At 42.8% G+C, this 27,641-nt stretch overlaps 1 protein-coding gene across 1 annotated transcript in view; it reads right to left on the bottom strand.

Moving 5' to 3' along the window:
* Positions 1 to 27,641, bottom strand: part of Dym (dymeclin) — a 276,645-nt gene that overhangs the window by 187,023 nt on the left and 61,981 nt on the right. The window contains exons 7-8 of the mRNA XM_055622878.1: positions 14,057 to 14,182; positions 11,913 to 12,055 (exon numbers count right to left, since the gene is read on the bottom strand). Coding sequence (XP_055478853.1) covers positions 11,913 to 12,055; positions 14,057 to 14,182 — 269 coding nt within the window. The remainder of the gene's footprint in view (positions 1 to 11,912; positions 12,056 to 14,056; positions 14,183 to 27,641) is intronic.

The following is a 27,641-nucleotide window of genomic DNA, read 5'->3' as shown; positions in this document are numbered from 1 at the left end:
AGAAGTTTAAGTTTAAGTCACTCCCTTCTACCTCGAGTTTGCCTAGGACTTTTCGCCCATGCAGTCATCACTGTTTGTACCAGGATTATAGGGAGAGAAAATATAATTAGAAAATTCAATCAACAACAAAAATAACCCCAAAAGGTTCTCCAAGATACAACATAAGTGATGTTTTTGGATTTCCTTCACAGTTGTTCATCTTCATTACCAGGATAAACAGGAGCTGACTTTCCCTGGATGAACTATACAAAGAAAACACAGATTCTTTTTCAGGACAGCTTCTTTACTGCTTTTCACCCTTTCAAAGAGTCCTGGGAACTTCTCATAAAGACTGACTCTCTCTGTCTCTGTCTCTGTCTGTCTCTCTGTCTCTTTTTTCCCCTACCTTTTTCCCTCCCCCATCCCTCTCTCCTTCCTTTCTGTCTCTCCTAAGTCACTCACAGCTGCCTTTCCTCAGAGGGAGAAGGAGGCAGCTCGCCACTGCCTACATTGTAGTTTGGACTGGCCCATGATATTGGACCGTACTTCTTCCAAAAGTTCACTTTTTGGAGATCCAAGCCTCTGATCTATGACCCAAGAACCTTAATGGAATTGCATTTTCCTGTTGGCAAAAGGAAAAAGAGAAAATTCTCTTTACCAGAAAAATAAAGGAAAGTTACAGTATATTTCCTTCTGTTCCTAAAGCCAAATTAAGGAAGGTTCCCAGTGTTTTTTAATTATAGTTCTTAGGTCTTCCAAATAAGCTCTGAAAGTAAAACTAACTAAGCGAGCAAAAAGTAAAAAAGAATTCAAGTTAACTAAAAAAATAAATCTGGGCTGGAGAGATGGCTCAGCAGTTAAGAGCTCTTATTTCTGTTCCAGGAAGCCAGGGTTCATTTCTGAGCCCCCACACAGCTCACAACTGCCCAGAACTCCAGTTCCAGATTTGACACACTCTCCTGGCCTCTGTGGGCACCCACACAGGAGTCAGACACACCCACAGACACATAAACAAATAAATACGAAAGAAAATAAATCTTTAGAAAAGGAATCTATTGTTGATACCATTTGTAAGTTGTAGCTTAAATACATTTATTCTCAACAATGAAAATATGAAGACACAAAGTATGACAAACTGAAACATTGTAAATGTAACAAACAACAAAGAAAGAGACCTTTCATTTAAAAAGGTTTAGCTTGGCAGCTTTGGGGTAAGAAGAGGTAGACCAGAAACTGCTTGTGTGGATCAGTGAAGTGTCCCCATGAGTAAACAAAGACAGCATTCCAAAGAGAATAAGAAATTCTGGAAATTCACAGAGGGAAAAATCTCATGGGCAAACAGCAAAAGACGCAAGCTACACCCAACGTAGCTCCAGTTTACAGCTCTGTGGTGTGGGTCAAGTAGGCATAGGCTTGATCCCAAAGGCCAGCTAGGAGACCCTGACCAACAGTCCTATGCATAGGACGAGCCCATAGTTCTCAGGGACCTCAAACCCAGGGGCAGGCACAGCTGAACGTGCATCTTCTGAAGGTGAGGAGGGATGGGTGAGCAGAGGAGAGGAGTTCCCTGAGTACTGGGCTGTGGCTAAGTGCCATCTGGACAGAAAACCTATTACTTACAACTGAGCTATGGGGATGGGTTTGACAATGGACAATCATAAATCAGAGTCATATGGCCTCAGAGTGAAGATGAGCCCTGGGCGGCAGTGGTGGAAGCGAACCCTGACATGCAGAAAGGTGCAGGTGGCAGGAGTGTGCAGAGAAGTTAGTGCTGTACTCCGGCCTAGGTGGACCAAGCCCAGGAACCATCATCTGCCAGAATGTTGACTGCAGAGTCTGAGAACTCAGGAGCTTCAGCAGACCACTGACCTTCCAGAGCGTTAAACCTCCAGAAAGATCATCAGTGCACAGAAGATTACAGAAGTGTGAAGACAACTACAGAATTCTGCCTGTGTAGACTTCAGTGCTATGACTGCTTCCCTCACTCCTGGCTCACTGGGGGGAGTATCCCAACTAGAATACCCACACAAAGGTTACATGCTGGTTTGAATGACACGTCCCTCGTAGTCTGGGCATTGGAATACTTAGGCCCCAGGCAGACTGGGCAGAAATAGGAGGTGTGTGGCCTTGCTGGAAGAAGAATGTCACTGAGTCCTCTGAATTTGTTCCCTCTGCTTCCTTTCTTGTGGTTCGAAATGTGAGCCCTCAGCTCTCAGGTTCCAGCTCTAGTCACCACACCTGCATGCTGCCATGCTTCCCCACCATTATAGTGATGGATTTTAATCTGTATTAGAACCAAGCTGCCTTGGCCATGCTGTTACAGCAACAGAAAAGAAAAGTAACTGAGACAGAAGTGGGTGCTGAGAGAGGACTATCGCTGTGACCTGCCTGACCATGTTTGTTGAAGGAATATGGAAGACCTTGGGACTTTGAACTAGAAAAGCAGTTGAATGCTGCAAGAGGAACTTGATGGGGTGTTCTGTGGGCTCCTGAGACAGTGGGTCTGAGAGCAATATGGACCATGGAGACCCAGCTCATGAGGCTTCAGAGGGGAACAATATTAGCAAGTGGGCTAAAGATCCTTCTTGTGATATTTTGGTAAAGAATGTTGGATGCTTTCAGACCTTGTCCCAAGAACCTGCTACAGCCAACCTGTAATGCCGAGTTTCTTTGCAGAGGAGACTTTAAAACAGCCTAACACTGACTCTGTCTCATGGTTATTAGTAACCACTCTCATGCAGGTCTACAATGAAAAGGAGCAAGTAAGGTAGAAAGAGAAACAAATGTAGTTTGAAAAGGAAAACAGAACTAAGAAATTTAATGCTGTAGCCATGGCTTGTACTGAAAGAAATAAGGAGGAAGAACAGTATGAAAATGTAGAGATCATAAGTATTTAACAGTCCAAATTCAGATATCAACCAAATACACGCTGTAACATAAAGAATAAATAAAATGTTGGATGGCTTCAAAATGTGTTAAAGACATCGTAATTAAAAAAAAAAAAAAACGAATGAACTATGTTTCATACAGACTACAGATTTCACAAATGAACAGAAGAAGACAAACAGATGATTCTATCAATATAAAGCTCAAACACAGGCACAACTGATTCTCAGTACCAGATACTGATGGGGAGGAGAGTATGGACAAAGCACAAGGCACATGTGTAAAACCATCATGATGAAAGCCATTATTTTGTACACTCATTAAAAACAAATCTATAGCTGGAGAAGTAGGGATTAAGAAAAGATTCTGCTTACACTAGAACTATTGACTTAACTCTGTCATACTGATGTCATAATAATTAATTGAGCTAAATGCTAATTATCTGTACACTTGATCAGATGCTACACTTAAGAAAATCTTTTCATAGCTGGGCATGGTAGCACAAACCTTTAATTCCAGCACTAAGAAGACAGAAAAAGGCAGATCTCTGAGTTTAAGGCCAACCCAGTCTATAGAATGAGTTGCAGAACAGCTAGGACTATACAAAGAAATCTTGTCTCAAAAACAAAAACAAAAACAAAAGAAACAAAAAGAAGAAAGAAAGTATTTTCCACCATGGAAAAGAAAAACAATACAGTATGCCTTCCTTGTTATAAGATGATGATGGTGGTAGTGGTGCTGGGTATGACCGTCAACCACTAACTCTTCCTGCAGATGAGGAAATCCCACAGTCCAAAGTGCTGCCCCTGGCTGGCTCTATCTAGACTTCTCCTTACTCCTACACATCTCTGTCCTCGGAGCCATCCAGATACGCTCCCCTTAGAGGAAACCTACCTTCTTCACTGTGGTTTAATTACTTTGTACCACTATAATCCACCACTATTTTTTATTTTAGCAAATAGGAAGATAGTGAGGCTCTCAGTTTTCAAGTTTTGCAGATTAATTTTTGTCTTATGTAAAAATATGCATATGAAATTCTTTATCTTTGCCATATAAAAATCAAGATTGAAGTCTGAATTATTTATGATTTTGCTACAAACAATTAACATACTAATTTCATATACTAAAAGACATAAAGAATAACTAACTTTAGTAATACCAATACCCAGAAAGAACCAATTTGGAATCCACAAGTGAAAGTTGTCAAATATTAAGTTAATTGCTTATATTAACATTTAAGTACCACTTAGGAAAGAATGCACATTAACTGAATGCCTCCAGATGTAATGACATACTCCTACTTTCAGGTTATTTTTTTCTGCGTTGCCTCTAAATGCTACTTTTCTGAAAGGTAAGAATGGGTTCCACGTGAGATCACAGTGGGCAAACGTAAGGCAATCCCCAACTTTCCTCCTGGCGGAAAGAGATATTCTGAAAAAGAGGGCTGAAGTTTCTTCCAAACCAATCAGTTATGGTGGGAATAGCACCAGCAGCCTCAATTCATTGTGTTGAACCAGGCCTTAGCAGAGGCAACTGCAATGCCATCTCTACCATAAGGCAGGAAGAAGACGAAAGGAACTGAGAACTAGACAGTTTGAAATGGAAAAATTCATATAGATATTTGAAAAAGAAGATTTAAAAGTAATGAATTCAGAGGTTACCAAGACATGAACAATCAGCAAATAAAAATAATGTGTAGTAAGTGTGTAATGTGGAGGAGAGAGTGTGTAAGTATTAGGAAGGGCCTGAAAGTGCTCACGGGATTGAAACCTACCCTGACAGCATTCAGTTGAACAAGCAGGTTCATAAGCAGACACTAGCCAGGGTCAGGCAGGAGGCTTGTTTCTTATCTGAGGATCATGAAAAGCAGAAAGCATCACCAGGCTGACACTGGCACCAGCCCTCAGCCCATCTGTCACAAAGTCATTGCTGCATGGCACCCCAGGTTTCCTGAGAAGAGAGTGGGAGCTCTGCCATGCATGGGAGGACGGGGCTCCTACCCTTCCTTCTCTTTCAGCATAATGAAACACACTATGGTTGATGAGCTTGTAATGTTGCCCAGGCTTAACTAGCTCTCGAAAAAAATCTACTTAAAAACAATGGAACCACGCAAGTTGTCTAAAAATGTCTCGTACTGAAATCAAAGTTGAATAAGATCAGGTATCCAAATACAAGCTCTGTAATGGGCTTCACCCTGTTCTAGTTGTCCCCTGAGGAGGGCCTGGTGTTGTGGAGCAAAAGGGCAGTGAGGGAAAATCGGCAGGTCTGCAGAGTGCTGTTATGTGCCTAAGGTCAGAACCTCCATGGGTCTGAGGGCTTTGCCTGGGAAGCTGGATGAAGGCTAATGCTCAGGGAGCTTCCTTCCGTAATTTGTGTGTGTCAATAGCTGTCAGGATGCTGTTTATCATCGCCTTAACTTCCCTTCTTTCTATTCACCTCACTCCCATCCAATTCCTTGAGTGTGGCACTCTTTACGCTTTATTGATTATGTATCCCATCGTGTAATCTTTTAAAGCAAAACTCTAAGTGAATGATTTATAAATTTTATAATGCACTGTTTTGTCAATATGCAAAACCTGCATGTTGACATTTTTCAGTAGATGAGATTAATAAAAACTTAAAGTATTTAAAATTATGCAATTAACAATAAGACCATCTTTTGATAGAAAACTATTAATAAAAATTCGGTTAACTTTTTAAGGGTTTGCTAATTATGGTGCCTTCATAGTGTCATCTGTGTCTTGAGAAGCCCTGTCATGCATGACTGTGTTCCTTATTAATAAATGTGTTTATGTCTGTTTCAGGTCTTCGAAATGGATGGTAAACAAAGAATTGGTAATGTTTTCTTTGTTTTTAGCTTATAAAAAAAGGTGACAAGGAGCTGCGCATGGTGGTGCACACCCTTAAAGGCAGCACTCAGGGAGGAGAGGCAAGCTCCTGCCTTCAGCAGTCCTGAGTTCCACCTGCCTGCTGCACAAAGAACAGTTTGTGGTTTACAGCAGTTAGTCCCAAGCTGTCTCTGCAGACTCCTATCCCGCTCTTCTCCCCCACAGAACCCACATCCAAAGGGGAGGGGCGTCTCCTCAAGAAGACGCAAGTGGTGATTCTGCTGTTGTGTTTCATCAGCTCTCTGCCTGCCCACTGGGGCACTGCATTCCTTAACTTCACCTAATGAATGGCTACCCCCTTCTGCTTCACTCTGTCAACAAACATTTCCTGAATTACCTACTTGTAGGTCTTGCTCAGAGTGTTCAGTGATGTAATAAATTGTTGTCGCTATGTTCAAGATGCTCATAATTTTCAAAAAAAGATCTATCATACAAGTATGGGTGTTTTGCCCTCATGCATATCTGTGCCCTGGGACTGGAGCTACAAATGATTGTGAGCCATCATGTGGATGGTGAGACTCAAACCTGGGTCCTTTACAAGAGCAGCCAGCACTCTTAATCACTGAGCCATCACCTCTCAAGACCCATGATGCCTAGGACTTTAAGAAAATATGGAAAGTAATGTCATTATTGTGTGACATAATAAGTTTCAACCTCTGCAGGGGAGCTTTCATCACAAAGTTACTTGTGACCTAGTGGGGAGAGGGGTCAGATCTACAAGTACCCCCCCGGGTGTACCTCGACTTTCAGCTATAGCTGTGAATGACAGAAGGGAAGAAAATTAGGCCACATTACACAGCCTGGACAACCTGAAGGATAGCAAACAGGCCACAAATTCAAGTACTTTCTTACTTTCCTATAAATGAATAGCATAAAAGTATGTGATGTCAATTTTAACCTGTGATCAATGCTGACCTATATCAAATTACTGAGCAAACTATACGATGCTGCATTTTGTTTCTATAACCCTCCAGGAAAATTACCATTTTTATCCTGAGTGTCCTAGATGAAGAAAGCCAGGCTGCTGTAGAACTCACTGCATGGATATATGCACATACAGACACTTGAATGCAGGCCCCTGGTCTCCCTGCAGCACGGGAGGAGGCTGCTGTTGACATACTATCCACTTGGTCATGGTCTTTGACTGAGGTAGTTCTACCTTTTTAAATGTATAAATTTATTAAGTGAGCTTAAAGTGATGAATGGAGGTGGCTGTGGGTTTTCTGGCTAACCTACAAGAATATGATTCATAACTGGTAAAGCCGTGCCTTCTTCAGCTAGACATCCGACCACATGATAAGACAGGCTCCCAGAGGTCTGAACATTTCCCTGGCCAAGAGATCAACAACCTCACAAGACAGACTGTCATATACTATAATTAGAATTAATTATTCACTCTTTCCTGAAATATCAAGACCATGCCATTGCGCCCTATATTCCCAATTAGCTTGACGAACAGAGGCCTAAGCTGCATCTCTGGGGCTCAGAGCCCTGTGGTATGCACATCCCCACACGTCTCCCCATCCCAGCCCTTTGACATCTTTGGAAAACCTGGTATTTTCAGCCTGTTTCTTTGCATGCCCTGATCTCAGTGATGGCCCCCTCCCGAATGGCCCCCCAGGACAGTTCTTTCTCAGAAACCCTCTCAAGCAGTGATGTGTGCTCTCTCTTACAAGCAGAATTCAAACAGCTGCTTCCAAAGCATCATTCTTCAGACAGCACAAATCCCTTGAAGGGTCCCACTGAACTACCCTATACCCCTCAAACCTCCCTGCTCAGTCACTGACAGATGTCAGCACTTGCTCCACTATCTTTCCCTCACACTATCTGGTCCTCATTCAAGATTTCAACAGACCCTCCAACAACCCACCGAAAGATGTGTCCCTAGTCCTTGCCTGCTGCATTTCCTCCAGCTGTCTCAACACCTGCATGGCGACAGGCTGCTACACAGGCTTTGCTAACAGCTGCACTTCACTGTGCTTTTGAGTGCACGTCTTCCTCTGAGGACCACCTACCAGCAGCCAGGCTGTTTCTCTGGTTGATGTCTCCCCTATTAGTTTTTCACTACCCAGCACCAGCCTCAGTGTGTAGTTCCCTCCCCAGTCACCCAGGATTCCCTGGCTCAGCATCAGGTACCCTGCTTACAAGTTCCTTTTTAAGTCTTCACTCACTTTTCGGTGCATCACACTTGCCTGGCAAAACCTGGCCTTGACTGAGTGCCACACTCCATCCATATCATGTCCCACAGTGATCACACAACTGAAGAACAAGCTGAGTCACTCTGCTCACTCTGATTTAAGCGTGTGATGTGTTTCCGGTGGGTGTCCCCTCTGGGCCACTGACTCTACTTCTTTCACCTTCGGAACTAATCCTCAACCTCTAGGCTCAGTGGCTCTCACCTGTCTTAACTGAAAACTTGAATTCAAAGAAAATGTCCTCCTTTAAAATCCACACATATTGTGCCATTACTCCTATCATAAAAGAGGCGCATACCCCCTTTTACTCTTCAGGACATCATTTCTTTATCAGTAATCGTAAGGCCTACTAAAGGCAAGTGCTTCATAAACATTTCTAGTTAACCTGACTCTCCCCATCTTTTCTGCTTGTACCCTGTGTGTTGGTCAGTTTTCTGTGACAAATACCTGAGAAGAACAGTTTTAATAAGAAAAGACTTCTCAGGGCTCAGAGCCATGGTCCATCAAGCTAGAGAGGGCAGGGCAGGACGGCTCATGCCACAGTGCCAGAAGCAGGAGGAGGACGCCTGCACCACTCAGTGGGCTTCCTTCTCCTTTCCCCTGCACTCCATCAGGGCCCCATGGGATACTCCATCAGGGCCCCGTGGGATGGCACCATCCACGCTCAGGACAGGCCTTCCCCACTTGGTTAATCCCCTCTGGAGATGTCCTCATCAGCACATCCGGGTGACCCCAATCAAGGTCACAGTCAGGATCAGTCATCACACTGACACCATTTCCCACTAGTCTACCCTGGTTAGCTTCCAGAGCACCACTCCAAGTAAAGGAGCCTCGACAGGCTGGCCAGCTTTCACTGCATCTCATCCAGCAGACAACCAACCGCTTTACCTCACTCGATCTCTCACATAATCTGTGCCCAGCTGTGCGCTGGGGTTTATATTTCATTGTATATTGTTACTGACGGAAACTTCTGCTTGTTGTTGTGAACAGTTAACTATCAGAAAGTTCAGGCAGAATTCCAGTGTGTCAGATCCATCTGAAAAAGTATCAGAGAACCAAACTAAAAGATGAGAAAACCACCCAGCATAGAAAAGAGACAGAAGTATGAATTAAGTATTCTTAATGAAGTAAGTATTCTTTTTATCCTTAGGATGAAGAAACACGAAAAGGGCTAGAGGGATGGCTCAATACTTTAAAGTACTGGCTGCTCTTCCAGAGGACCTGGGCTTGGTTCCCAGAACCTATACGGCAGCTCACTCTCTGTAACTCCAGTCTCAAAGTATCCAATGCCCTCTACTGATTTCTGCAGGTTCTTGAAACACATGTGAAACACATACATACAAGCAAAATACTCACACACACAGACAAAAATCAATAAATCTTAAAAACATGAAGAATAGAATTCGATGTTATGGTACATCTGATAGGGAGTTCAGAAGAAAATATTGAAGATAAGACACAAGAATTAAAACTTGGGGCTGGAGAGATGGCTCAGATGTGCTCTTCCAAAGGACCTGAATTCAATTCCCAGCAACCACATGGTGGCTTGTAACCATCTATAGTGAGATCTGGGGCCCTCTTCTGGCGTGCAAGCACACACACAGGCAGAACACTGTATAAATAATAAATAAATAAATCTTAAAAAATAATTAAAACTTCGGGCCACAAAAGTTAACAGAAGACAGATTTGGTAACATTTCCCCCCTAAGGTCACAAAACAAGCAGGCTAAAGTACAACATCTTAATATATTAAGAAATATATTACATTACTCTGAAAGGAGAGGCAAGGCATACAATCATGGTGACTCAAGCCTGTTACTCTGTCTCTCAGAAGGCTGAGGCAGGAAGGATTCCTCCAAGTCAGAGGAAGGAAGGGGAAGGGGAAAAAGAGGGAGAGGAGAGCAGCATTTCACATGCACAAAAGCTTATAGAAAATGTAAGTGCTTAGGTGTGTGCATTAATTGCACGTGATGCTGGCTCAGCGGTTCACTGTGAACAGCTCCCATGGCTTCCTCAAGAGGGTGTGAATTACAATGATGCTCATAACTCACTCTCTACCGACAATGAAAAAAAGTCTGAGCATACCCTGTTTTTGCTTCTTTCATTTACTCTGTGAAGAATATGGCGAAAGTATATGGAATGGAGAACTGGTACTCAGTACCAGTTCTACCCTCCTCCACTCCTCCACTTGCAATAAAGTATCCTACCCTCCTCCACTTGCAATAAAGTTCTAAAGAGGACTTTCACACACCAGCCATCCTAGATTTTGTTGTTGTTGTTTCAGACAGGGTTTCTCTATGTAGGCTTGGCTGTCCTGGGCTGGCTTTGTAGACCAGGTTGGCCTTGAACTCAACAGAGATCTGCCTGCCTCTGCCTCCCAGGGTGCTGAAATTACAGGCCTGTACCACCAAGCCTGGCTAGAAAGGCACTTATTACTCCCAAGCTGTCATCTTGTCTTTTATTACCTAAGTAGGGAGTAGTGGCACACACCTTTATTCCTAGCACTCTGAGGCAGAGATAAGGGGACCTCTGTGAGTTCAAGGCCAGTCTATTCTACACACCAAGCTCCAGGACAGCAGAAACTATATAGAGAAACCATGTCTCAAACATCAACCTGTGGGGTGATGCAAAGATGGCAATGACCAGTGTGTAACTTATCTAAGGGGCAGAAGATCAGAGATTGCAAAAATGGTGAGTAAACAGGCAAATGGATCAAAACATCAACATTGGTGCTTCCCAGACTGGAGGAGACATCCAGGGTGTTGAAGATAATTGGATCCAGAACATCAGAGACTGTCTCCTGGGTTCGGGAGTCAGGAACTATGAGGCCTCTGCCTTTCTGCACATAGGAGAGAGTGCAGACCCCCCAGGCCCAGAGACCGGTGAGACTAGAAAGCCATTCCTGCGCTGCATTCAGAGGTTGAGGGAGCTGCATGCCGCTGCCTCACCTGAAACGGGACTGTACTGGGGAGGGTGAGAGGTTAACTAAAGAAGCAATGCAATGTAGCATTCCGGGCTGCTCCTCAGTACTGAAGATAAGGACGGATTTAAATTCACGACCCACAGAGAAACCAAAGGCAGACAAATCTAGAAAGTCTGGCTGATCAGCTGCTTAAGCCACAGAACAAGCCTGCAGCTTTTTGGTGAGAAGCCGGCAACCCTCGTGCTTAGGGTAAAGTCTCACTGTGCTCCTGCCCCGGTTGCTGCTTGCTCATGGGGAGCTCACCGGAGCGTTTCATTGGGAATGCTCCTTTGGGGCCCAGAACTTTGTAATTCTGCACCATGTACTGCTAATTTCATAAGCTTGGTAAGGCAGACGACTGCCCCCGGGTCGGGCTACTTCTCCTTCATAATGAAGCCTATGTTCTCAGCTGTGTTTGCTCAGAGAGCCAGGACACCACTGTCAGAAAAGAGCCCAAAGGCACAGTGTATTGGCTACACGACCAGCTCTGAACTCTGCAGCAGAAATGATGGCTACTGTGAGGGAGGAAGGGCCTTTTCTTCAGCAGCTCCACCTCTTGCCACTGCAGAGTTAGTTACAAACTCCTTCAACTCTCCCAATTTGTCACTAAACAAAACACTGAGATTATGCAACAAAATCCTAACCAGCACAGCCTCTCAGCGGAAAGATGTCTCCTACAACGCAAGAAGTGAAAAGCTTCCAATGGCTCAAGTTTACTTTCTCTTCATAGCCAAACTTGTCCTGGATGCATATTTACATGTAAACATTCGGTCTTGAAAATTATGTCCTATAGCTAAAATAATCTATTCATTATTTGCATACATTTAACTTGAATCACCACAGAGAAAGGAACGATTAATACTTTACTTTCCATATTTACATTTAGCCAGCTGCACAGACCCAATGGAATGGATAACGGCGGTAGCCAAGTGAATAGAATTTCTTATGCCTCATTAGACAAGATTTACAGAGATAAAGGATGCGAAGTCTGAAAGGACTTACTTGCTACTCCTGATGCCAGTCCATACAGCAGGCCTCCCCCGTCTGACTGCTGAGGGAGAACATGGGTTCCGGGCGGAGGTGGCTTTTCTTGTCTGATGAAGTTATACAATAAGGTTTTCACAAGTTTGCTGGTGTAGGGAAGACTACACAGAAAGAAGGAAAAAAAATCAAACTCCTGTTCATGGAGTCACCTGATTCTCCGTAACAACACAGAGGTATATCTGTTGTTAATACTACCTCAAGGAATATGGCAGCATCACACAACTTGACTCACTCCTTGACTCTTAGAACACCAGAAGGCACAAGTTGATTCACTAAAATTCGAGCATCTGTTACCTTACTTGTCATTTACATAAAATTGCAAGCAATTATAAATTTAGTGGATAATACAATACAGCTTGCAACTGAAGGAAGGTTATTATATAAAAGTCAGCAGAGAAATACAAGAATAAAATGAAAATATACTAATTTCTTGAGTATAAAACTCCAGTTACTCAATTATGGGTGACATAGTAATTTTCAAAATCTCTAGTCCACTTGTAGATTTTTGTATGAATTATTGATAACCATGGCTTCTAAGATAAACCATAAGAACCAATAACTGAATATTCTAGTTTAAATATTTGACATTATAATTATACTATAAAAACTGGAGACTTAGAAAATAAGATTACTAACATCCTCTCCATCTATGAAAAATACAACTTCTAGCACATAAGGAATGAACTTCCAGTCAAAACCCTAATTTGGCAAGCACCACCTCCAGGCCAGGTTACTCCATCACTGTTAGGGTTTAGACAGGAGTCACCAAAGCCCGGGTCCTCCCCTTCATGTCAGTGACTTTCAATTGTCATCTGCTGGGGTCCAGTATGGTTTGTCTCCTCTGCCATCCACACTGGAGTTCAATCCTCGTTATGAGGCAGGAAGCCAGTGGAAACTAAACTCACTATGGTATTTGACAGTAAGGCCTATGGCATTTGACAGAGAAGGTAAGTTTGGAGCTCATATGATCAATCCTGGTAACTTTTCCATAAGAGAAACCCACAGACTGGATTACTGCACAAGGCCCTGTGATACCCTGGGGCTCTTCCAGGGTCAGCAGACGCAGCTCCAACCCTGGGCACCAAGGGCTCTTTCCCGTGTAACTTACCCAAAGGGCTCTACAGGACCTGTGAACATGCGGCAAATGTAATCATGGCAGCAAGGTAAGCACAGTGATGACAACGAACGGACAACATCCTTCACTCATAACACTCGACAGTATTCACCCATAGCCACGTCCCCAGAACAACCAGATAACTTTAACAAAAACTAACTTATTGGGAAGACTTGCCTGATGTAAAGTTTCTGAAAACTATGTCAATAGAAGGTAAGGTGTTGTGTTTAATAAAAGCATTTTTATCCATACTCCTACAAGTGTCTGCTACAGAGCACAGCCCTGAAGCCCAGCATATGTTTAGCATATAATAAATAAATAGATGCTCATTAAGTTAGAATAGCGAAGAGGCACTGGCATAGTCTAAACAAAAAGTGACCAGACAGACCCCAGAAATCAGCTTGTCAAATTCACAAGGATTACAATCTCAGATTCCGCATCCACTATTTCAACCAATCATAAATTGAAAATATTCAGAAAAAAAAAATCTTATCTATACTGAACTTTACTCCTTCTTATTATTTTCCAAACTATTCAGTCTATCATTTACAAAGCATTCACATTGCATTAGGAATTATGTCATCTAGACAGTATTTAAAGAACACAGAAGGATGTTCCTGGCCTATAAACAGTATGTTTCAGAGATTTGCTGGTATCCTTCGCTGGTGCCCTGCTGATACTAAGGGAAACTGTAGATTAAAAAGAAACTAGTGAAAAGAGGAAGATTCAAGATTAAATAAGCAAATAGGACAGAGAAAGACGGAAGGAAAAGAGAGAAGACGCCAAGCTATTCTACAAAACAACAGTTTGAGGGATGAGCAGAAAGAGCTCAGTGAACAAGGACCAGAATGTGGCCTTGTGTTTTGCTAGATATGAAGGTGCAACAGAGCAACAGGAAGACATGTCAAGACGGTGAGGCAACAATACTCATGAGCAGATACTGCTAAAAATAACAGATGAAATATCACAACTGTAAAGCAGAACATACCATGGGCCTTGCATCAAATACTTGTGACTGATGCTCTGCCGCAAAACCTCCTTGTGGAAGAGCTGGCAGGAAAGGAAGACAACCATTGTTGAGATCGCCTCCACTGATATCTCATACGTAATATCTCTGAAGACATGAGGGAAACAGAACAATGATCAGCCTGGAAGATTAAAATACTACTCTTTCACATAAACTGTACATTTACGCAGTCAAAGCTACATATCCAGATATTTCTGGTTATTTTTCAAAAATGCTTAAGATAAAAATTAAGTCAAGCCAAAATATTTGACCCCTTTCTCATCGTTAGTTCTTACAGTTGGACCTGGTATCCATTATTTTCCTCCTTTCTATTCTCCCTGTACATTGGTGTATGTAGTGAGCAGCAGTGCTCTGCCCTGAAGATCCACTGTAACCTCTGGGTGTCCCCGTTTACTATCGACAGCACCCATGACAGCCTGTAGCTGAGGACAAGCAACAGCAGGGGCCAGCGAGGTTCTCAGAATCAGAACACATGCGCATGTGCAGCAGAATCTCAACAGTAATCATGTTACTCCTGTTTGAGGAAGCATGTTGGGGTGGGGTGGGGCTCCTTGGGTAAGAGCACTTGCTTTACAAGCATGAGGATCAAAGTTTGAATCCCCAGCACACCCATAAAAGTTGGGCACGGTCACATCTGGCTGTGACCCCAGGGCTGTGAGGACGAGGTAAGAGTCCTGGGAGTCTGGTAAGTCAGCCTAGCCAGATTAGTAAGCACCCAGTTTGGTGGGAATTTCTGTCTCAAAGGAATAAGGCAAAGGGTGACAAAAAAGACACCAACATCCTCCTCTCACCTCATGGGTATGCACCAACACTCATGTGCACATACATTCATGCAACACACATGTACATGTGCATATACATGCACGCACATACGAACACACAGATGCACACAGATACAAAGATGCACACACACACACACACACACACACACACACAGGCACATGCACACACACAGACACATAAACAGATACATTCACACTGTATGCACTGGAGCCTACATACACACACACAGACACACATGAAAATAAGACAGTCTACAGTTTATTTCTGTGAAGGGCTACCCTGAGTTTGCTTCTCTGAACCTACCCTGAGTGGCTTCCACTGCTGGTAATCCCAGCCCCTTGGAATCCAATGCTCTTTTCTGGCCTCATGGCACTGCACCCATGTACACAAACCCACACACCCACAAATATTCACATATTTTTTTGAAAATTAAAAATAAAATATTTTTAACATAACTACAAAAATAAACACATACACATAAAAAACTGCTGAACAATAAGTAGGTCAATCAATTAAACACACACCTCTCAGAAGAAATATAAAGACCAATAAAATTATTTCTAAAGTGTTGACTATCTCTAACCAGACAGCAGACAAATGTGAATTAAAACTACTCTGAGATTCCCTCTCACTCCATTCACAATAGCCAACATCAGGAAACTACAGGACAAATTCTGTTGAGGGCATGGCAAAGGAGAGGAGTACTGATAGGGTACACACTATGGCCACTGTAGGAGTCAGTGTGGCAGCTTCTCAAATGAAACACACCCATTGTGTCCCAGTTATCACTCCTGGGCATGTTTCCAAAGCACTCAACATCCACCACAGAGATGCCTGCCCTTTTCACTTTAGCAAGAAAACAGAGTCTGCCTCGATATCCATCAACTGACAGGCGAACTATGAAAATGTGACACATATTTATTCATGCAAAGCATTTTAACAAACCTGAAGTTTTTCATGGAAAGTACCAAAGTACATACCAGTCACTAAATGACAGTTGCGCATTTATAGACAACTGGCTCTTGACGAGGCAAGTTTAAACTGAACCAAGTATGTTAAAAGCTATCACTGATGGAAATATATTTTAGGGACACAATGAGGCAGAAGTCTCCCTGGGCAAATTCACAAAACCCTGACTCAACAGTTAGGGGAGGGGATATGCTAATGATGGGATGCTTGACCAGCATCCAGGAAGCCCTAGGAACAAACCCCAGTACCACAATACACACACACATATGTGCACAGGCACACACACACATACACGTGGGCACACACACACAGGCAGGCACTCACACATGCAGAGGCACAGACCAACACACACACACACACACACACACACACACACACACACACACACACACTGTATTACTGTGGGTACACCTCAGTAATACAGTACTTATTCAGCATCTTCAAGGCCCTGAGTTCAATCTCCAATCCAGAAAAACACATCAGACAGATGTATACATGAAAAACATTTTAGGAAGAAAAGAAAAAGAAGGGAAACATTTAAATCAGCTGGAGGCTACCTGCTGACTTTGTACCAGGGCTAGGGACTCAGGTTGGTCAAGTGAGAACTACAGAACTGTGAAAGGTCACTTGTTTCCCTGGCTTTGTTCTTGAGCTCACCCATGCCTTTCCTTTCCCTTCCTGTAGGGAAACCTGAAACCCACATTTTGTTGATCCGTCCTCATTCATGAATTGCACTAAAATGAAGTCCTTAGGGGAGGGGAAAGAAGGGGAAGAGGGGGGAAGGAGAAAGGGAAGGTGAAGAGAAAGGAAGGGGAGAACAAAGGAGGAGAGCAGTAGCAGCTGGACATGAGGACAAAAGTCTTGGCATTTAGAAGGTAAGGCCAGAGGAGCAGTAGTTCAAGTCATCCTTGGCTACATAGCAAGCTTGAGGCTAGCCTGGACTACATGAGACAGCATTGCAACACACATGCACACATACACACAGAGAGACAGAAACAAAGAGAGACAGAGAGAGACAGAGAGACAGTGAGAACATGGATGCATTCTTTCCTTTCTTTTTCTTTTTGGGATGGGGTTTCTCTATATAGCCCTGGCTGTCCCGGAACTCTGTAAGCCAGGCTGGCCTTGAACTCAGAGATGTGCCTGCTTCTGCTGGGATTAAGATGTGCACCACCACACCAGGCTATTTCTCATTCCTTGAACTGAATGAAAAATAAGCTAGACACTTAGGACTCACTTTGATGGCACAGCTGAGCAGGTAGGATTCTACTCACAATAATCACTGATATAAATACATATTCACTAGTCAGTCTTGAGAGCCAACACATGGAAGCGCCCAAAGGCAAAAGGCTAAATGAGGCCGCCCATCAAGAGGCAGCAAGGAAGTAAGGCCTTGGGTCCAACAACCCAAGGCGAGGAAAATCCTGTCAACACCCAAAAGGAGAGTGTTAGAAAGCAAGCCCTCCCCCACCGAAAGCCCCACACCTCAGCCCTGCCTGACCACAACATCTGCAGTAGGAAGTAACAGGTGGAGCTCTACTCAGACCTCTGTAAGTAATTGCCAAGTAACATCAGTCATTTAAACAGCCAATGTTTGGGTCATTCAAAAAAAAAACTGCAGGGCTTTCTTTGTTGAGACTAGGGTTCATTATGTAGCCTATGTCAACCCTAAACTCACTATGTATCTCGGGCTGACCTCAAATTCACAGTAATCCTCCTGCCTCAACCCCTCAAGTACTGAGATAAAAGACGTGAACACTGTGCCCAGACAGGGTCATTCTGACACAGCAATAAAATATGGGTTATTTACCAGAAGGTAAGGTGCAGGCTGTCTGGGTGTAGACTGCTGAGAAACTGGTTTAATAAATGCAGCAAGTGCATATATACATTGAACAGTCTCTAAAGCCACAGATTAGATGCTCATTTCACAGCACAACTAAGTCAAAATGCTCTCCCGAAAGGAAAAGGATGAGGGAAGAAGCAAAAACAAACAAACAAACAAAAAAACCCATCATGCTGACATTTTCTCCCTGCACATAAGCAAGGACACTGTGTGGATAGAGCGATCTGATGAACATGAACAGCTACTGGCCTTTCTCTTGCTGCCGGAGCTGCCATGTGGAAGGCCCACTGCTCTAACAGCCAGAAAGACCTCCCCTGCACCAGCACCAGTTGCCTTCAACATGCCACGGGTACCTTGAAGCAACTATGTGCAAGACTGCAGCTGGTTGCTGGGTGTCCTGCCGCAGGAGTCAGGGCTATTTCGGACAGCTTGTAGCCGATGTGCACTCACAAGCCTGGCACACAATTTCTCTCACCAGAGGAGCTTTCCCTGATGGAAGGACTACTGTGAGAGCCAAGAGTGGACAAAACACAGACTTTGATGACTAGTGACAGAGGCAAGGCTGCAACTGCACCCGGCTCCAGCTCCATAAGCAAGCTGCTTGGGTTCAGTTAGTGACTACACTTAGAGCCACTTTCCCATGACATTTGCCCTGGTATTACATTAGGTCCAATACTCTGGAGTGGCCTTTCCTTGCCCACTTTCTGTAGTGCAGGCTAAACCAGTAGCAACAGGGACGGCACAGGATAGAGGCATCGCTGAGGACAGTAGCTGAGCAACTTCACCACTAGAAAATTAGACTGAAAGCCTGGTACCCAGACTTGATAGCTAAAGAACACACAAGTGGGTGAAATTTCAACATGCCTGGCAAGAGGGATCAATACTGTCCAAGGCAGTCCCTACTAAACCCAGGACTTCCAGAGCAAAAGCATCCAAAAACAGCTCGACAGTTAAAGAGTTGAGCAGTCTTGGGAGAGCCCCCCACAGCTGGCACCTTGTTTTCCATAGCCAGACCTGGGATCTCAAACAGCTCACCTGTCACCCACACCCAGGTCCCTAGCCCTGGCTTCGCGGCACACTTAGGCTCATGCCAGACCACCAAAGCAGTTGCTGAGGCCTTGCAAGCAGCTGCTCTAAGGCTGAAGACAAAGGGTGACCCAGGCCTTATGTACCTGCAAACACCCGCTGACATCCCTGACGATGGGGAGGGGTGCATGTACCTGAACTGTCCCTTCATAAGCCATGCCCGGTTCCTGAACAATCCTTAATGAGCTCCAGTTCCCCAATGTGCTGTCCTAACAGTCTAACAGACTAGTCTTCTGTTAGAACCACCAACTGAAGGTTCACAGAACAATTCCAATTCAGTCAGGACAAGAAGGGAAGTGGAAGCAGAGACAAGAGAATAGAGAGGCGAAGAGAACCTGAAGGCTCCATTCACCAAAGGAATTCCAGAAAGCTGTCCAGAATCAGGGTCTCACATCCCAGCATAAGAGCTTTAATATTGGTTTCTGCTGGAAGCCAAGGTCCTGATACCAAGCCCAGCACAGGACTGCATTTGGAAGGCTAAATAATACACAGGACTGACAAGGGGCTGTATCAATAGAGGGCTCCACCTGCCACTGCTTCCATCTGCCTGCTAGTGCCACCTGCTGCTGTCAAACATGGAATGAAACCAAGGCTGCTGGAGACCAGCACCTGAAAGCTCGCCTGCCCACTACCCAGTCTGGGTAGTGCAGAAGAACCCTGATGTTGTGAATAGAAACATGTTTTTGTTTTGTGTGGGATGTGGGACTGATTCAGATGATCCCCAGCAGCAGACTATTTGCCTCATGTGGGCTTTGAGAGGAGACACAAGAAATGTAAATAAAAGTTTTTTAAAAAGTACATCAACACCCTGAGATAGCTCAGCACTCATAAAGGGAAGGCAAGGGTACCAACTGCAAGTTTGATGCTGGCTTGGTCTACATAGAAAGTTTCAGGGCAACCAGGGATATAGTGCAAGACACTCTCCTAAAAACATTTCTTAAAAGGCTTATTTGCAACAGAATGTACTGGTACAAAGCAAAAGGAAAAAAAAATAATGCATACAGTAAAATCTATATCCCTTGAATTCTCTATGTAACCCAAGCTAGTCTCCAGCTCATAATCGTCCTGTCTCAGCCCTTCTCTCCCCACCTCACCATGATGGGAGTACTGTCTTGCCACCACTCCAAGCTGGAAAATATTTAAATAAGGATTATGACTACCAGTAGGTACTAACCTAATTTGGAAGAGAGTCCCTAACCCACCCTCCAGGACTCCACAATATGGAGACAAACAATGGAGGATGTGACAGACAATGCTTTTGGGTTTCTCTGTTGCGCCAGAATCATGGTAAAGCTTTTACAACTTTGTGAATACAATGAAAACCATTGAGTCATTTACTTTGAAAAAAGAAGTTTGTAAGTATTTTAATTATACTTCAATAGTTTGTATTTGAAAATGAAAACAGAGCGAGACTCAGAACAACATGTAGAATTTTCCACCTTGGTATAAAAGTGAGATGATCTATGAATCTAATATACATATTAGATTAAAATCTATGAATTTAATATACATGAAAATTTCCAAGAAGGGTATATAAGAAACTAAAAACCAAGAGTCACTTATGGAAGCAAAGAAGAGGGCTGGAAAGATGAAGAGACAATGCTGATCCACTTTCATAGATGGGGTTTTGAATCACATCAAAGTATCAACCTATAAAAAAAAATACATGACTCTAGACTGATACTAACTAATGAACTTCTACCCATTAAAATCTGGCCACATATGAAATACCAGCACATAAAAACTGCAGTTAGCTCACAGCACACCACAGTGTGCTGCAAGAACCATTCAGCCACGGTTAGGCAGCTACGTCTCTTCCTCAGCTCCTCATTAGCTCTGCTAGCTTCAACACATAGGATCTATGGATTTTGGTTTTCTTGAAAATAAGGACAATAGGCAATGTGAGCTCTGATGTCATTTCCTTCTCTAACTTTCAATAATGCTAAAAAGGAAAAAGAAAACTTGAGGTAATGTTAAATTTCTATTATAACCAATTTTAAAATATTAATTGGGCTTTCTTAAATGCCAGTCATCAGGGAAGTGAGTCCAAGAGGCCAATACTTGAAAGAAACCAAAATTCTACCATGCTGAGTAGAGTGATTTTCAAAAATAAAGACTGTTTTAAGCCAACAGATCTTTCTTGTTTTGAAGTCCTTGTATAATGTTCAGAAGATTTTCATTACACAATTGCCAAAACAAAGTCAACTTTAGAGAGCTGAAGTGCCACTTTGGCTGCCATATTACCCTGAGAACTTTCCACCATCTGGTCTGGAAATGTCCTAGAACAAACCACTGTTGGAGCGAGTTACTAATTTCATGTGAATAAAAAGACAGGAGCCATGACTTTGTGCTGCTCTCCTGGGGCAGAGGGGGACTCTTGGACAAACACAAAAGCCATCACGAAATGGGTGTTAGTGTTGGCTCACGGCAACGTTAACGAACACAGAAGGGAAAAACATGCTCCTCTGACTTGCAATTGGATAAGAAACCTGATGGTACCGTAAATGGAACATAAGTTTAATAAAAACAACTGACAAGTTTAAATGATTAAGATGAACACTTAGAAATAGCTATTGGAGAATAAAAAGTGGTGGTATGTATTTCAGATGCTGTCATAAGACTGATGGCTAATTTTAAAACTGAAGAAACTGAACGGTGTGGCTGTAATACTTTGTTGCAGAGATTAAACCCAGGGTCATCTCTCTTACTAGGAATGTGCCGCGACACTAAGATAGGCCTCCAGATCCCATATGAGAATCTCAGGATACTCAGAATCACGAGCTACACTCATCCTTTCCGAGGCCTGGTGTCACACTGACAGCAGCTAGGAACAGAACTGATTTAAAACTTATTGCCTGGGTCCAGATAGTGGGTTTCTTTTTCTACAAAAATATCCCATAGTTCTATTTCTTTTCTTTTTTTGATTTTTTGAGACAGGCTTTCTCTGTGTAGCCTTGGCTGTCCTGGACTCTCTTTGTAGATCAGGCTGGCCTTAAACTCACAGACATCTACCTCCCTCTGCCTCCCTGAGTGTTAGAATTACAGGCATGTGTCACTGTGCCTGGCTGTCCCATAGTTCTTAACAACAATCATTTAGGCATCTGTGAGGGAAAAAAAATTAAACATCTATCCTATAATTTAGTCATATTTCTTCAATAACCCAGGACTTAAATTTTACATACCAAAAATTTTAACTGGTATTCCCCAAACCAAGGTACCATCATAAATTTTCTAACAAACAAACAAAAAAAACCTACTGTGAGAGCTAAAAGAGATGGCTCAGCAGCTAAGTGCTGCTTCTGCAGAGAGCTGAGGTCAGTTCCTAGCACCCATGTTAGGCAGCTCACGACCATTCCACGCACTCCAGATGCATGGACTCCATCTAACACTTTCTTCTGGACTTTGTGGTACTGTACATAGCCAACATAGAGCTCAAAGCAATTAATCTCTTTATTCTTTATTACTTTATTTTTTTGTCTGTATAAGTGATTTGTCTGCATTTATGTTTGTGTACCATGTGTATGCTGGTGCCCAAAGAGGCCAGAGGAGGGCACTGGAGCCTCTGAAACTGAGTTACACACAGTTGTGAACCAACATATAGGTGCTGGGAATCAAACCCAGGTCATCTGAACAAGCAGTCAGTGCTCTTAGCCACTAAGGCATCTCTTCAATCCTAAAAGAAAACCCGTAATTAAAAAAAAAAATAAAAGTAAAATTAAAAAAAAAAAACTTTTAATACATAATACCATCTTGGTATACAGAAATTCTATAATCTTTAGTTTAGTGTTTATGTCTTAAATTCCTTATTCATCCAGAAAGCTGTACATTATAATTTGCAGCACTTAAAATTTAAATGCTTATTAGCTGTAGCCAGTCCTTATCTCCGCTGAAGGTGGCTGTGGAGAAACATCTGTGATCATCATGCAGGGCTAAAGAAAGACATTATCCCCAGAGCAAAGCCCTTCATCCCCAACCATGGGCTTCAGTGCCTTCATTATCACTGACAACTGGAGACTTCACAAGCCAGGTAGCACACGCCTTCAATCCCAGCAACGACAGGCAGAGCAGGTGGATCTCTGTGAGTTTGAGACCAGCCCGGTCTACATAACAGTTCCAGGCCAACCAGTAAGTTCCAGTAAATTCTAGGCTACACAGTAAGGCCCTGACTCAAAAATAAAGAAACCATCATGACTGTCACTGTCAGCAGAAAACATCTTCAATACTCAGTTTTTTAAAATATAAAACCTAAAGACTATAGCCTGAATAAATATGCATTTATAACTACTGTATTTCAGAAATCTTGTTGATGTACTGAATTTTATAATTCAGATAATCAGCTTCCAACCTCCTTTAATTCCAAAGTGGAGTTGAGAAGAAAAACTATAAACTTTCTCTCTACTGTAGTATCTTGATCCAGAATCTGAAACACAACTGAAGTTTAGACCTAACATTCTGTCTTTCAAACAACACAGTTTTTCCAGCCTTAATTTTCCAGACTTGCTATTATCAATCTAACACAGCCTTCATCTACAAATACACATTCAGTCCTGAGAGGTTCCTATCCAGTTCCTTTTGTCTTCTTCAAAGGCCTGGCCTAGCTATTGTCAGTCACTTTGTCTCTGTTGTGGTTTGGAGATGAGGCATCTCTGAAGGTCCGCCTCTAGTTAAGGAGCCAGGAGCACCTACCTGACTGCTGCTGGACGAGGCAAAGTCAGTTTTCCTCAATGGAGTAACACTTGGTAGACAGAAAAGCCACACACCCAGGAGCAGGTGGCCAACACGACCTGGAGTTCATGGGCTCTGTTTTTAGTTATTATTGTTATTGAACAAGAGAGAGAGCATGGACTGGTAGAGAAGTGGAAGGACCTAGGAACAGTTGGAGGAGTAGAATAAATATGATCAAAGGATATTACATGAAATTCCCAAAGAATAAATGAGGTATGTTTTGTAAAGGATGACTTCTAAATTACTTTTATTAACATAACTAAGCCACTAATTCTTGTGATGTTATCGCAGATTTGCTAGTAAAATGTTCACCTTTAATGAAAACATTTAAAAGATTCCAGAGTTCACTGCAATGAACTTCTGAAGAGCCTCTCTCCATGTTCAGCTGACCTGACACACTGCAGTCAGGACTGGGGCCTCGTGAACACCCGGTCAGCACTCTCTACTGACTTACTTCCCCAGTCCTCTTTTCATTCCTTATTTTAAGAGGAGATCTCATTAAATTCCTCAGACTGGCCTTGTGCTTAATCTATACCCTAGGCAAGTCTTGAACTTGAGATCCTCCTACTTAAGCCTCCTGAATAATTGGAATTAGAGACTTGACCACTGGCCTTAGCCTGACCCTGTTTCTAATAAAGAATCATCTAATAGCTTACACAAACCAGGCATTATAGTGTACGCCTATAATCCTATCACTCAGGTTGAGGGTAAGATATTCAGAAGTTTGAGGTCATCCTAAGCAAGTTCAAGCCAGCTTAGAGCACACAAGAGCTGTTTGGGGGGTTAATTTATAAATATCTAAATAAATATATGCAAGATGAATACACACATACATAATGTATATAAGCATGTTATTCTTAGTAATCACTTTGCTTTCACTTTTAATAGACTGATTTAAAAGAGTCTCATAAGATTTAAGCTAGTTTGAAATTATTCTACCTGGCTATTAAAATTAATTTCTCATGAATCTCCTCCTAATACAACACAGATAAGCCAAGAGCAACTGTAAGGCAGTATAGTTAGGCTGATGATCTTAAGGAGCTTAGAGTGCTTCCCATTTTCAGGTTAATATCCACCTTCAGTTACAAGCTGGTCTGGAATGCTGCAGTGCAGCTGGGGTAGGTGAAACACTTACAGAACAGTTGCTTTCCATGGAAACTGTAACCAAGACAAACCTTCTTGTAAGATGGACTTCCAAGGACATTAAATCATAAGAAATCGTTTCAGCAGCTGGTTAGAGCTGAGCATACATAACACAAGACATCTGGCTGCCTGTGAGTTTTCAGTTCATTTAAAAAGTATAAACACATTAAAACACTGACTGCTTGACAGACTGCAACACTGTCTGCTTGCTCCTCTACGCGCTGTTCCATTCACTGTATCTAGAGTCTATTTATTATCTAAACATATTTACTACTTCCAACTCCCTAACTTCAACAAACCATAATCAATAAAGGCCAAAAGACTGTGCTCATTCAATAGTTGGTACCTGGCAACAAAACCAAATATTATTAAAAGCCTGATTTTTTGTTTGCTTCAGACTGGGTCTCACTATGTAGCCTAAGCTGTTCTGGAACTAATTATGTGGCCCAGGCTGACCATTACCTCTCCATCTTCTTGCCTCAGCCTCCTGAGTGCTAGGGTTATGGGCATGTGTTACCAGACTTGGTTTAAGTATAATTTAAAAAAATTAAATCAGACACTTAGAAAACATCTAGCTTAGCATGACTAGAAAAGAACAGGCAATATATGAGTTTTCAACCCCCATCTGGAAAAAATTCTGATATATATATATACCTGCCCCCCAGAAACCTAGCCACAATGGCTTAACCAAGACAGCAATTTTTTTTTCTCATATAAGATGAAATACAGATAAGCGACACTGAGTACTCACAGCAATCTTATAGTCCATGCTCCAAGGACACTACTCTTGGCAAGATACACTCTTATCCATGGTTCAATATGATTTGAACACTGCCTCAATTTCCAAGTAAGAAGAGGACAGAGCAAGAAACAAAGAAGTTAAAATGCATGTGCTCTGTGAGGTGATAAGGCCTGCTTATGTATCACTGTAACAGCCCAAACCATGTGACATTGCTACAAAAAGTTACCAACAAATCTGAAAACTGGGCTTATACTGCCACCCCAAACTATATTAAAACTATATTCAAAACAGAGAGAGAGAGAAAGAAAATTGGCAGACATGTAAACAATTCTGTGTATCTCAGGCATTTTGGTGGGAAGCTATCTCCCATGTCCTTCCCTAGCCAGCAAGTCTGCTCAGCTCACCATCTAGGCTACAGAGGAGCCATTAAAGCAGGACAAGCATGGTGCTTCTTCTCCAGCTCTAGTAGAAGGATGGATTCTGTACAGTGTCCCCAAGAGCCTATTTGCTCACAAATATTTGTCTTTTGTTTCTGAGCTAGAGGCAAATAGCCTGTTTAGGACCAAACCCCTCTTCTTGGCTGGAGATACGGGCCAGTTGGTAGAGTGCACACCTAGCATGCCTGGGTTCAGCCTCCAGCATCACATAAACTGGGTGTGTTGGCACAGAAAAAAGCAGGAGAAACTGTACAAGGCTGGGCTAGAGAGATGGCTGTTCTTCCAGAGAATACAGGTTTAATACCCAGCACCCTTGGCAGTTGGCCACTCACAACTTCTAGAACTACAGTTCCAGGGGGTCCGATATCCTCTTTGGTCTCCTCAGGCAATGGAACATACACGGTAAACAGACATATATGCAGATAAAACATATATATAAAATATTTTTATATAAAGTTCAAGGTCATTCTCAGCTACATAGTGAGCTCAAAGACAGCCTGGGATACACAGATCCTGTTTAATAAGTAAATGTAATTCCTGTAAAATACGTATCTCTGGGAGCAGAGAGATGGATCCAGTAATGGTGCTTACCACCATGCCTGATGACCCGAGTTCAGTCCTCAGGACTCACGTGGCAGAAGGAGAGAACTTACTCCCACAGCTATCCTCTGACCTCCACACATATGCTATGGCACATACATGCCCACACACATGGATGCATGTGCATGCCCACAGACAGTGAGTGAGTGTATTTTAAAAATGTAATAAAATATACATTCTCATCCTAGCTACTCACAAGCTAAGGCTGGAAGATTGAGATCTGACACCATTAAGAGCAACAGTTTTGTAAATTCTCAAAAATAACAAAATTAGCTCTTCAGGGATGGAAGAATGTCACAGATATTACAAAGGTTCATGTCCTTTCAAAGGTAAGTAGGTAGGCAGAGTATAAAGAAAGGCAATGATAACAGAAATGCATCAAGGATTCTGGAGGAGCATCAGTAGTGAAAGGGGTGATAAGCAATGGATCATGATAAACACATTTTTATACACGTAGGAACTGCACTCAGCTGCAGAGATCAAAACCCGGTTACTGTAGCATGAACAACTAAGGGTCTGTTTGTCATATGAGAAGTCCAGGGTGAGGGCGTGGGTGGCAGCTGCTGACTTTGGTTCAGCAGCTCAGTGACATCAAAGCAAAACCTCTATGAGACTACTGGCTTGTGATGCCAGGATGGGGCAGCAACTCAAAAGACCTCGCGTGCATTCCAGGACACAGGAGAAAGGCTGTCAGAAGGAAAACCATACCCTTCTTCACTGAGTCAGCTCCTTGTTAAGAACTTCACTCAGAGCCCCATTGGAGGACCTCCCCAACTTCATCTCAAGGAACACACCTAGCTTCAAAGGGCACTGGGAAGAAATCTATCCTCTCTAAAACAGCACCAAAACAAAGCCAAGGGAAAAGAGTGTTCTCTGTGGTCAGTTCGCTTTCTCTACCACAAAGACTGGATTCAACTTGCTTCTCTCAGACTGTTTACAGAGACTGGTAAGATCTCTTCTTACCCAAGCTACAGTAATTCTCTGCCCGGCTTCTGTTAATACTATGGAAGGACTTAATAGCTCTCCCTTAACACGCAATTCTTGTTTGGAGGTGGTATAGTTTGAATGAAAATGGCCCCCAACCTCATATATCTCTGAATGCTTTGTCCTTGGTTGCTGGAACTGTTCAGGAAGGATTAGGAGCTGTGGCTTTGTTGGAGGTGTGTCGCTGGGAGTGAGCTTTGCTGGGAGTGAGCACTGAGGTTTCAAAAGCCCACA

Source organism: Psammomys obesus, unplaced genomic scaffold, assembly GCF_907164565.1.
Source record: "Psammomys obesus unplaced genomic scaffold, mPsaObe1.curated_primary_1811, whole genome shotgun sequence".
Lineage (NCBI taxonomy): Eukaryota > Metazoa > Chordata > Mammalia > Rodentia > Muridae > Psammomys > Psammomys obesus.
The sequence above is the reverse complement of the archived record's forward strand: the minus strand, read 5'-3'. Positions and strand labels throughout refer to the sequence as shown.